At 47.3% G+C, this 12,857-nt stretch overlaps 1 protein-coding gene across 3 annotated transcripts in view; it reads left to right on the forward strand.

The window, feature by feature from the left end:
• Positions 1 to 12,857, forward strand: part of trpm7 (transient receptor potential cation channel, subfamily M, member 7) — an 82,721-nt gene that overhangs the window by 43,638 nt on the left and 26,226 nt on the right. For all 3 annotated transcript variants that reach the window (XM_017685812.2, XM_017685813.2, XM_017685811.2), the window contains 13 exons: positions 674 to 845; positions 1,553 to 1,727; positions 2,988 to 3,111; positions 3,428 to 3,500; positions 3,870 to 3,970; positions 5,043 to 5,177; positions 6,900 to 6,953; positions 7,099 to 7,239; positions 8,808 to 8,939; positions 9,164 to 9,441; positions 9,953 to 10,181; positions 10,837 to 10,989; positions 12,318 to 12,461. In XM_017685812.2, coding sequence (XP_017541301.1) covers positions 674 to 845; positions 1,553 to 1,727; positions 2,988 to 3,111; positions 3,428 to 3,500; positions 3,870 to 3,970; positions 5,043 to 5,177; positions 6,900 to 6,953; positions 7,099 to 7,239; positions 8,808 to 8,939; positions 9,164 to 9,441; positions 9,953 to 10,181; positions 10,837 to 10,989; positions 12,318 to 12,461 — 1,911 coding nt within the window. The remainder of the gene's footprint in view (positions 1 to 673; positions 846 to 1,552; positions 1,728 to 2,987; positions 3,112 to 3,427; positions 3,501 to 3,869; positions 3,971 to 5,042; positions 5,178 to 6,899; positions 6,954 to 7,098; positions 7,240 to 8,807; positions 8,940 to 9,163; positions 9,442 to 9,952; positions 10,182 to 10,836; positions 10,990 to 12,317; positions 12,462 to 12,857) is intronic.

Below are 12,857 nucleotides of genomic sequence, written 5' to 3' on the forward strand. Positions count from 1 at the left end.
TGGAAAGCCTTCCCAGAAGAGTTGAAGCTGTTATAGCTGCAAAGGGTGGGCCGACATCATATTAAACCCTATGGATTAAGAATGGGATTCACTCAAGTTCATATGCGTGTGAAGCCAGACGACCGAATACTTTTGGAAATATATGTGTGTGTGTGTGTGTGTGTGTGTGTGTGTGTGTTGCGCTGTTGTGAGTGGATCAGACACAGTGCTGCTGGAGTTTTTAAACACCTCCATGTAACTACAGTGCTGAGAATGATCCACCACCGGTCCTGTGGGGGTCCTGTGGGGGTCCTGACTGCTGAAGTGCAGGGTGAAAGGGGATTAACAGATTATGCATTGTTAGCAAAGTGTTTCACACTTACTGCCCACATAAATACGCAGTGCTGCGTCTGTGTGTGGAGCAAACAGCACTCACATTTCCCCTCCGGCATCAGTAAAGAACTGATCCCTCTGTATCCGTCTGTCTGTCTGTTTACCATCATTCTGTTGTTCCGTGTGTTTGTCTTTCTGCGTCTGTCTGTCTTTCAAAGCTGTAAAGAAAAGACTTTTCTTCTCCAGTTGTTTCTACATTGAAGTTTAACGGAAAAAATTGTGTTTTTAGAAACTTTTATACCCTTTTGTGATTGTGTGTGTGTGTGTGTGTGTGTGTGTGTGTGTGTGTGTGTGCGTGCAGGTGGTAGCCCCCTACCAGACGCTGCTGAACCCTCTTAGTAAGCTGAACGTGCTGAATAACCTGCACTCTCACTTTATCCTGGTGGACGATGGCACTGTGGGGAAGTATGGAGCGGAGGTTAATCTGCGGAGAGAGCTGGAGAAACACATTAACCTGCAGAGGATTCATGCTCGTACGCTCTCTCTCACACACACACACACACACACACACACACACACACACACACACACACACACACACAGACAGGCCATTACATAGACTTCCCACAAGGCAAAGAGAGAGTGTAACACGTGTAACGAGTTTCGGCTACGAATCGGAACTCAAGCTCCCAGATCTTCTCAGATCAAACGTGACACACAGAGCTGAACTTACTGGACCTGTTCGGGCTTTTATGTGTAATAAGCTGGGGATTAATATGTGGTGAGAGAGGCTGATATCACAGTGAGAGCTGATCCAGTCATCAGGTCACTCTCTTTACAGCTTCAGCTCCGCTGCCAGTCTGTATTGAGAGATTTCTCCAGCTCTCACTGTAATATCAGCCTTTCTCACCACATATTAATCCCCAGGTTCTTGCACGGAAAAGCACAACAGGTCCAGCTCTGCGTGTCGTGGTCTGAAGAGATCTGGGAGTTTGAGTTCCGATTCGTAGCCGAACCTTGTGTGTACTGTGTGTGTTATACACTCGCTTTGCCTTGTGGTCTAGTGTGAGTGCCCCCACGACCAAAAGACGAGACATTCTGTGACAGACTGACGTTGAGTGTGTGATGCTGTGTGCGCCCAACCTTACTGACGTCCCATCTGTGACGAATGAGCCCGCGCTTACCTGGCTACCTGGATGGTGACATATCCTCACTAACAGACCGTCTTTGGTGCGCGCAGGTATCGGTCAGGGAGTGCCGGTGGTGGCCCTGATCTTTGAGGGCGGTCCGAATGTGATTCTGACTGTTCTGGAGTACCTGCAGGAGACCCCCCCTGTACCTGTGGTGGTCTGTGAGGGAACCGGTCGCGCCGCAGATATACTCTCCTACGTCCACAAGCAGACAGAGGATGACGGGTGAGACCACACGCTCACACACACACACACACACAGACACACACACACACACACACACACACACACACACACACACACAAACTGGAAAGCAGGTTGACTTGGAGACTTTGTGGGATTCCGATGGATATAACCTGCAGTTGTCCGTCTGAACTGCTTGTGTCTTTTTCATCAAATCATTCATTGGCCTAAATGAAACCAGTTAAACTGGAAGGTTAAAAATCCACCCCACCCCAGATGTTGTCAATCAGCTGAGGCATTTGCTTCTTTAGCTTTACCACTTGAGCTATGAGGCGAATGTAGGTAACGAGCTCTGGTGTAGATATCAGTGAGTCATATAGTGTCAGAAACCGCGTAATCAGTCTATTAGAGATACTAATCAAGGCTAATGTGGTCAACAGGCAAGATTACAGCCCCTTAATTAGCATGGTGTGTACGCTATGACTGACTCATCATACACACTCCAAACTCACCTCGCTCCACTCACGTGACGTAACACGACCTGGCTAATGAGAAAAGTTGTGGAGTTTGGTTGGTGGGATGACATTTGGTCATTGCTCATTTGCATAATAATGCAAATTAATATATCCATGCAGGCTCGTAACTATGTAACGATTCAAAATCCAGAGTGATTGCAGCTGCTCGGCCATGGAAACCCATTCCATGAAGCTCTCTACGCTGTTCTTGAGCTGATCTGAAGGCCACATGAAGTTTGGAGGTCTGTAGTGATTGACTCTGCAGAAAGTCGGTGACCTCTGCGCACTATGCCCCTCAGCATCTGCTGACCCCGCTCTGTCATTTTACGTGGCCGACCGCTTCGTGGCTGAGTTGCTGTCGTTCCCAATCGCTTCCACTTTGTTATAATCCCACTGACAGTGGACTGTGGAATATTTAGTAGTGAGGAAATTTCACGACTGGACTTGCTGCACAGGTGGCGTCCGATCACGGCACCACGCTGGAATTCACTGAGCTCCTGAGAGCGACCCATTCTTTCACTAATGTCTGTAGAAGCAGTCTGCAGGCCGAGGGGCTCGGCTTTACACACCTGTGGCCATGGAAGTGACTGGAACACCTGGATTCAGTGATCTGGATGGGGGAGTGAAAACCTTTGGAAATATAGTGTATGATGTATAGATATTCATCAAATTAAAAATGGTCAGCAGTGTCCAGTATAGTGCAGTAAATTGTAAACTAGCTGCAATGCATTGATTCTCGTTACTCAGACTGGACAGACGTGAATGTTGTGTGTGTCTGACCCAACAGTGGCCTTCCGGACGGCGTCGAGACTGACATCATAGCCACGATCAAAAAAACCTTCAACTTGAGTCAGAACGACGCCATCCATCTGTTCCAGACTCTGATGGAGTGCATGAAGAACAAAGAGCTGGTAACACACACACACACACCAACACAACACAACACACACACACAACATAACACAACCACTTCCGGTTTATAGTAGAGATGCTCAGTGTGATCATTTATGCCTTTTTAAAAACCTCATTGTAACTAAACAGTATTTTAATATTCCTATGAAAACGTATTTCATATCATATATTTTGAATATGATGAGATCAGGTTGAGAGAGTGATTTAATGTGCAACATACAGTCAAATATTATTGTTTTATAGATATTTATTTATTATTATATGTTGTGTTTAATCTGTTTTTCCTTGTGTCTGTCTCCTCTATAATAACGTAAGATAACTGTGTTCCACGTCGGATCAGAAGAGCATCAGGAAATTGATGTGGCTATTCTGAAGGCTCTGCTGAAAGGTAATGGGGTTTGATTAATCAGCTAATCTAACTATTGTACCTTCTTTTGTTCCTCTGGTTATCCACCATTTTTCAAAAATGAAACATCGCCCCCTACGCTTCCTGTAGTGTATTTGGGAAATGGAGACTGAAACTGAGAGTGGTGACGCTCTGATTAACAGCAGGGGGCGACTCTGATTCTGTAATTCAGCCCCAGATTTCTAGAACATTACTGTCACAATATGGACAGTGAACAGTGTCCAGCGTGTGTCCCTGAGGGCGGACGCGGTCCTGCGAAGGTGACCGATAAGTCACCGGGTCGTTATGGGCGAACAGCTTCAGCTTACAGTACCAACAGCGCTTCCGTGACGTCCGTGTTTGTGTGTGCAGGCACTGACGCGTCTGCCTTCGACCAGCTGGTGCTGACGCTGGCGTGGAACAGAGTGGACATCGCCAAAGATCACGTGTTTGTTTACGGACAGAAGTTACTGGTGAGTGGTAAACTCTGTCATCTCTCTTAGAACAGTGGAAATTTGATCTCCCGTCAGGGAACTCACTGCTGACCTGGACTGTGTTCACTACAAACAACTCACAGAGGTCAGCCTGGTCAGCGACAGGGGTCACTGCATCGATCTGAAAGTGCCGATTCAACGGCGTCTGTTTTGGAAAGTCGGAATCAATTACAGCAGTGGTTTCCAAAGACATTCCGAAAATTATAAAACGCTTTAAAAAAAGTTCTTCATAGGTTCTTTAATAAAGACACTGGTTCCATATAGAACCATGAACACTCAACAAACACTTTGTGTGATTAAAGGGTTCCTTGCATGGTGAAATGGTTCTTCAGATGGATGGAGAATGTGTGCTACATGGTACCAGACAGGGTTCTTCTATTGTAACATGTTTGACAACACAACAGTGGAAGAACCCTTTTTGGTACCATGTAGAACATGTTCTCCATCAGTCTGATGAACATTTTACCATGCAGGTAACCCTTTAATCATGCAGAGGGTTCTTTGAGTGTTAACTAAAGACCACTGAACCACTGAATTGCGATAACGTTGAGTAAAATATTCGCTTATTTTTGGTCGAAATAAAATTCTTCAGCAGTTTTAAAGCTGCGTCAGCGTTTAAACGTTTATAGAAGGTAAACGTGTAACACGATTCTTTACTTCAGCTGTTTGTAGAAAGAACATGTACAAAATGCCTGTTTGGTGAATAGTTTGTAATATTTAATGCTGTGCAAGTTATTATGAAATATAAAATGTAATATAAAAATAACAGTAATTATTAGGGAGTTGTTGGCAAGTGAAAATGTGAATAAATATTGTGGTGTTCCTTGTGATGTTTGTATTCCACTACTGTGTGAATTGTATTGATATATTCAGTATATTGTATATTTCTGATAATAGTTCTGAATTACTCCTGAATCTGGAATCTGATTTGAATTGAATTTAAAATGTGAAATTAGGGATTTTGTGATGTGATGTTTTTCTTTAAGAATCGTAGAATCTTTCAGTGTGATGATGATGATGATGATGATGATGATGAAGTCTGTATGTGTAGGTGGACTCTCTGGAGCAGGCCATGATGGATGCATTAGTGATGGATCGGGTGGATTTTGTGAAGCTGCTGATAGAGAACGGAGTCAGCATGCACCGATTCCTCACCATCTCACGGCTGGAAGAGCTTTACAACACGGTACACACACTAACGCGTTCACACTACAGGGCTGCGTGGGTGTGTCCCGCACGGCCGGCGCACGCCCAACACACGCCCGGCGCACGGCCAGCACACGCCCGGCGCACGGCCAGCACACGCCCGGCACACGGCCGGCGCCCAGCCGACACACGCCCGGCGCCCGGCCGACACACGGCCGACACACGGCCAGCACACGCCCAACACACGGCCGGCGCCCGGCCGACACACGCCCAACACAGCCGACACGGCCGGCACACGGCCAGCACACGCCCAACACACGGCCGGCACACGGCCAGCACACGCCCAACACACGGCCGGCGCACGCCCAACACACGCTCGGCGCACGGCCAGCACACGCCCGGCGCACGGCCAGCACACGCCCAACACACAGCCGGCACACGGCCGGCGCCCAGCCGACACACGCCCGGCACACGCCCGACACACGGCCGGCGCCCGGCCGACACACGGCCAACACACGGCCAGCACACGCCCAACACACGGCCGGCGCCCGGCCGACACACGCCCAACACACGGCCGGCGCCCAGCCGACACGGCCGGCACACGCCCGACACACGGCCAGCACACGCCCGACACACGGCCGGCACACGCCCGACACACGGCCAGCGCCCGGCCGACACACGCCCGACACACGGCCAGCACACGCCCGACACACAGCCGGCACACGCCCAACACACGGCCAGCGCCCGGCCGACACACGCCCAACGCACGGCCAGCGCCCAGCCGACACACGCCCAACACACGCCCAGCACACGCCCGACACACGGCCGGCGCCCGGCCGACACACGGCCAACACACGGCCAGCACACGCCCAACACACAGCCAGCACACGCCCAACACACGGCCAGCGCCCGGCCGACACACGCCCAACACACGGCCGGCGCCCGGCCGACCCACGCCCAACACATGCCCAACACCTGGCCGGCACACGCCCAACACACGGCTGACATACGGCCAGCGCTCGGCCGACATGCCCAGCGCACGGCCAGCGCCCGGGCGACACACGCCCAACACACGGCCGGCACACGCCCAACGCATACCAGAATTATCTACAATTTCTGCTAATTAGTATTAGCTCATTTCACAGTGCCCTGCACTACATGACTGGGGGCAGTCGTGGGCTGGAGGTCAGGGGACCAGCCTCGTGACCAGAAGGTCGCTGGTTCGATCCCCAGAGCCGACAGTTCATGACTGAGGTTTCCTAGACCTAACCCCCAACTGCTCCCCAGGTGCTGCGGATTGGGCTGCCCACTGCTCTGGGCAAGTGTGCTCACTGCCCCCTAGTGTGTGTGTGCGTGTGCTCACTAGTGTGTGTGTGTGGTGTTTCACTGCACTGAGGGGTTAAATGCAGAGGTGAAATTTCCCCGCTGTGGGACTAATGAGGGAATCTTAATCTTGATCTACAATCCCCAGCATGCACTACAACGTAATGTGCTCATATTATGAATGTAAAAAAACCATTTCAGGATTTATATATTTTATGTATAAATATTTCCATATGTTAATATAATTAGAGCAGTAATATTAGCGACATTAACTCAGCTGATAAACTCCTCGCGGTCCTTTGAAATCGATACAGATCGTTTGTTTTGGCTTCTAGGCTTTTGACCCGTGTTGCGTACGAGTTGATAACAGTGTGTTGATGCCTTTTAAAGAGCGGCTGGTTTTCACCCACATGGCCTCTTTCGCTTTCTCCTCCCACAGAAACAGTCGCCAACCAACCCAAACCTCTTTCAGCTTGTGAGAGACGTCAAACAGGTGGAATTTTTTACTCTCCAGACTTTTCCTGCTGTGCTATTTGGATGTTCTGAGCTATTCTGCTGTGAGATGTTGTCGTTATTCCCTTCAAGCTCTTTTTATGACGATCGCTGATCATTGTGTTGTGTTTTTTCCTCTTTCGCAGGGAAACCTGCCCCCTAACTACAAAATCACACTGATTGATGTGGGATTGGTGATCGAGTATCTGATGGGTGGGACTTATCGCTGCAACTACACCCGGAAACGCTTCAGGATCATCTACAACAATCTCCACGGCAACAGCCGGGTAAACAGGCACATGCATGTCACACCTGAGTCACCTCATCAGCTGGTCTCCTTAAGGCAGCTCTAAAGACTCCCTAAATGTCCAGAGATGGACGGCGGACCCAAAGTGTTATTACACGCGTCTATACGCTAAGAATAGCTCAGCCGGTTTACACTGAGGTCCCTGTAATTACTGGATAATAAGCTGTAGTGTGTAATAGGCCTGGGATTTTAAGGGTTCATGAGGTAAATGCTGAATTTCAAATAACTCCCCTCCCTTCAGTAAAATCCTGCCTCCTCCACCCAGACGGCGCGTAATAGGGGTGGGAATCTCGGCACGATCTCTTGATTCCATTTTGATTCAGAGGCCGCGATGCGATCATAAAATGATTATCGATGCATTTTTTTAATACATTATTTCCGTTTACTTGCTGCGTGAGGACTCTGTGGTTTTAAAGCAAAGTATTTGTAATGATCCGTAATGTGTTTACGTCCCATAATGAAACGAATGGAAGTGAAGTGGAAAGTCATTCAACGTTTGGAGCACACGAGGCGCTGCTGCCACTCGTCTGATGAAATGCGCTGTACGGGGAAATAAGATCCAGTGAAGTCCACGTTACCGCCGTCCTTGGCGTTTTTGAAAAAGGAAAAAGAGAACGACAGATGAACGTAAAACAGCCGAACGCTGAGAGACGTCTTACAATAAGCCGCTCTGCTTCTGAGGAAGAGGCGGAGACGGGAGGAAAGTAGCTGGAGCTGAGCCGAGCAGAGCAGAGCAAGTCTGCGTCGTCGTTGATGTTGTTTAGACTGTAGTAGGACATTCGCACGCGCTGGACATTAAATGCTGTGGTTAGATTTTTGTTGAATGTCTCTTCTGAACGCTTGGGTTGCGACTCCTGATCTAACCTGACCACAGACAGTAGGGGGCGCTGCACTTCCAAGTTCCACCCTTTGCATTCCGTCATCATTCCGTTGTAAATGAAATATTTAAAAATTGATTTTTGACATTTATGAATCGATTCAGAATCGTTCACGTCCGCATGGTTTTTTCCACCCCGAACACGTAATGTATCTAACATACAGTCGTTCTGGATTCAGCCACACCTTCACAGTTCCAGCTGGGCAAATTCAGAATTTAGAACTGAAAGGCGGTCTTGCCAAGTTGCTCTGGCCAGCCAGAGAAATTTAGACTGGTGAAAATAAGAGTAGCTGACTCCACAGGATTATCGGGCGTTATGCTCCTCCTCCAGCTGCACTGGACTTTTCGGTCTTCGAGATGACGACGTTCAGTATCTCACAAAAGACGTTTTAGAGGCGGAGCCTCTTTTGATGGAAGATTAAAGTAAAGCATGATTGTAGCCCCAGCTCTCTTATTGCTTAGTGATTTTGGTTTCCATGGCTACAGCGTCACTGGAGATGAATTCCACAGCTGTTGATGCTGAAACTATCTGCTAGCCCAGTGATCAGGAGAGTAACAGTGTGTGCTGGGTGGTCCGGCATTGTAGCCTACTTTATATGTCTGTCTGTGTGTGTGTGTGTGTGTGTGTGTGTGTGTGTGTGTGTGTGTGTGTGTGTGTGTCGTTGCCATAGCGATCAGGTCGTGCCCCCTCCAGCATTCCTCCTCTGCGGAAAAACCACGAGGCCTTCAGCATCCAGGCTGATAAAAAAGAGAAGACCAGACACAACCACTTCATCAAAACTGCACAGCCATACAAACCAAAGGTAAACAAGTAAACAACAGCGTCTGTTTTTAATTCCGATGATGATGGGTTCTGTGTTTGCATATAACTGACCATAATAAAGCCTAATCAGGTTTATTTAGAGGAGTGATGTCACACCTGTGCGCCTTAGCCGCAGTATTAGTGCCAGTATTAGCAGTGTATTAAGGCAGTGTTTCGCTGAGCTGCTGTGTGTGTGTGTGTGTGTGTGTGTGTGTGTACCCTCAGTTGGAGTCGTCCAGTGATCTGCAGCAGAAGCGCAGCAAGGAGGAAATCGTAGATATCGACGATCCGGAGACGCGACGGTTTCCGTACCCGTTTAACGAGCTGCTGGTATGGGCCGTGCTGATGAAGAGGCAGAAGATGAGTCTGTTCTTCTGGCAGCATGGAGAAGAGTCCATGGCCAAAGCTCTGGTGGCCTGCAAGCTCTGCCGCTCCATGTGCTACGAAGCCAAAAAGAGTGACATGGTCGATGACACTTCAGAGGAGCTCAAAGAGTACTCGAAGTGAGTCAGATTCACTCAGTCATAGTGAGTCAGATTCACTCAGTCATAGTGAGTCAGATTCACTCAGTCATAGTGAGTCAGATTCACTCAGTCATAGCGAGTCAGATTCACTCAGTCATAGCGAGTCAGATTCACTCAGTCATAGCGAGTCAGATTCATTTACACCAAACCCGATTCGTTCAGCCGTAGTGAGTCAGGTTCATTCACACATAATGAACCAGATTTACTCACTTATATGTAGTGAGTCAGATTCACTTACACCAAACCGGATTCACTCAGTCACAGCTAATTAGATTCACTCGGTCATATATAGCGAGTCAGACTCACTCAGTCATATATATTGAGTCAGATTCACTTACACCAAACCAGATTCACCGAGTCATAGTGAATCAGATTCACTCACACACAATGACAAAAACACGACATGTTTTGGTTGGTTGACTACATTTGGGATGACTGTAAGCTAAACTGTGTATTTAACTCCGTCTGTGTGTGTGTGTTGTGTGTTCAGTGAGTTTGGAAGGCTGGCAGTGGATCTGTTGGAGCAGTCGTTTCGTCAGGATGAAACGATGGCGATGAAGCTGCTGACGTACGAGCTGAAGAATTGGAGTAACTCGACGTGTCTGAAGCTGGCCGTATCTTCCCGCCTGCGGCCTTTCGTCGCTCACACCTGCACGCAGATGCTTCTGTCCGACATGTGGATGGGGCGGCTCAACATGCGCAAGAACTCCTGGTACAAGGTACAGAATCACCACCACTTCAGACTGACCTACAGGGCAGGACTGAGCTGTTAAGGATTCTCAGCTGACCAGACGCTACAGGACTTTCATAATCTTAGAGTTGCTCGCTTAACTCTCTCACGACCTGTTTTGTGGACATAGCGGAGTGCACTCTACAGTGTAGAAGTAGCTGGACAGTGTGTTGCAGTGCCGGACAGATTTTCAGTGCTGTCCTGAGTGGGCAGGTAACCAGCAAATACCGCAAATGAATGAACAGCCTGAATGAAGTAGAATGGTCACTAAATCACATATACAGACAATATAAAATGATAGTGAAGCTGTGAAGCAGCTGATCACGTGATCAGCTCACAGAGATGGAGTCCACGGTCCGGCGGCCACAGCTGCCCAGCAGAACACCAAAAATGACCGCTCTGTGGTTTTATTCTTATGTTTAACATTTGGGCTCTACAGCGCCACCTAGTGTACTGAAGTAGCAGCTCTTCGCTCAAAGCCAAAACGTGATTGAAAAACTGGAGGAGGTTGTCATTTTAACAGCAATATCACAGTTAATCTCATGATTAATTAATGCTTTTCCAGCATTATTCAGTTATAATAATTAAACTGCGCATACCTAGTTAATTAGCATTGACACATACGTGTGTGTGTGTGTGTGTAGGTGATCCTGAGTATCCTGGTGTTTCCTGCGATCCTGGTTCTGGAATACAAGAGCAAAGCTGAGATGGCTCATATCCCTCAGTCTCAGGATGCCCACCAGATGACGATGGAGGACAGCGAGCACAACCTGCAGAACCCTGACGACATACAGATGGTACAAAAACACACACCCTGCTTTATTCATGCCCACCACTCACACACACTGCCTGACGCTGTCCCTCAGCGTCATCGTACCCGGCGCGCTTTGTGGAAGTTTAAAGAGACGTGTAAAGTCATGAAATCTCAGGTAGACTTGCTGTGAAGTTCGTGACGCTGTGGACAGCAGGACTGTCATTGACGGTGTGTCAGTGTGATAATAACATCGCTGAGGCTTAAGATGTCAACTCCCTGTCCTGCGCTCTTAAACGAGATGGTTCTTTAAGGGTTCTGAAGACAAGTGGGTCTATTTAGGACAATTTCCACGGTCAAATCCTTCTTCAGATTGATGGAGAACGTGTTGTACATGGTTCTGTGTAGCACCAAAAGGGTTCTTCGCTTCTATTGTTCCGACATAAAGCTTGTAAAAGAACCATTTTCGGTGCTACATAGAATCACATGCAGCACGTTTTCCATCAAACTGAAGAACTGTGTAACTGTGCGAGGAACCCTATAAGCATTAAATGGTTCTGCCTAGAATTCATGCTTCTAATTAGAACCATTTCCTTTACTAAAGAACCCTTGAAGAACCTTCTGTTTTTGGATTTGTGGGACAGAATCTCTGCTCTGTCACATTGTCCGCTCTCGTCACGTGCGAGATGGTGTGAGCAGCTCATCTACAGCCTTGCCCATTTCATTTTTCCATTTCATGAATTGTTTAAAAAATTCATCTGTAAACAAAGATTTCTAAAAAATCATGTAAATTAGATGAAAGAATGCAATTATGTCTTTTTTTTTTAATTACCAAATACTGACCTTGTATGTTTTTAGTTTTAATAATTACTGATGGCTGGACAGAAATCTAGTCATTGTTTATTTACATTATTATTATTATTATTATTATTATTATTATTATTATTATTATTTAGTTGTTTATCAGACACACAAATAGATCATCCTCCCTGCCTCTCCAAGAAAACAAAAACAAACAAACAAAAAAAAGTGGTATTGGCATTATATTAATGGTCTGTACGCTCGTTGGCTGTGTACATGATGTGTGCAATACAGATGCTCATTGGTTGGAACGTGCAGACTCTGTTACTCTCACTGGACGTCTGTGGTGACGATTGGACACTGTTCACCCTGTGAAGATCGTGTGATCTTCATGTTTAGGACTGAAAAGTCTTTCTGACTGCCTGTAAATAATAAATCCATTCTGATGGAGCTTTTTTGGTCCGCTGGTGTCGCCACAGCATAGCGCAGTTGTGCTTTATTTATGGTCACACTGGAACTTTTCAGAGTTCGTCATGTTCACTGTTTGTGTGCTTTGTTGTGTGTGTTTATTAGGATGTGTTTAAAGAGGCCCGTATGAACGAGCACACAGAGGTGAAGAATGAAACGGAGGTTCTGACCCGCTCGCGCCGTTTGCCAATCACACGAAAGTTCTACACCTTCTACCACGTCCCCATCGTCAAGTTCTGGACCAATACGGTGAGATTTCATTGGCTGTCAGTTTGGACGATTTAAATGTAAAGAACCGAACGTCTGCGTCTCCGATTGTGCCTTCCAAACAGATGCAGCCAGAACAGATACAGTCGTCTGCCCAGTCGTGGTTTCATCAAAGTTGTTAAAAACCAAAAGAAATCTATTTATTTTTTGTAGATACTGTTGAAATCACTGCAGTCACCAAGTTTACATTATGCCGCTGTTGAGAGCCTCACCAGCAGCGCGGTCTCTACTGTGCTAGCAGATTTAAAAACTCTAGAAGCTACATTTACATTTACGGCATGTGGCTGACGCTCTTCTCCAGAGCGACTTACAGTTTGATCATTTTACACAGGCTGGTGAAGGTGGTGTTAGGAGTCTTGCCCAAGGACTCTTATTGGT

The sequence above is a fragment of the Pygocentrus nattereri genome, chromosome 7 (assembly GCF_015220715.1).
Source record: "Pygocentrus nattereri isolate fPygNat1 chromosome 7, fPygNat1.pri, whole genome shotgun sequence".
In the NCBI taxonomy this organism is placed as follows: domain Eukaryota; kingdom Metazoa; phylum Chordata; class Actinopteri; order Characiformes; family Serrasalmidae; genus Pygocentrus; species Pygocentrus nattereri.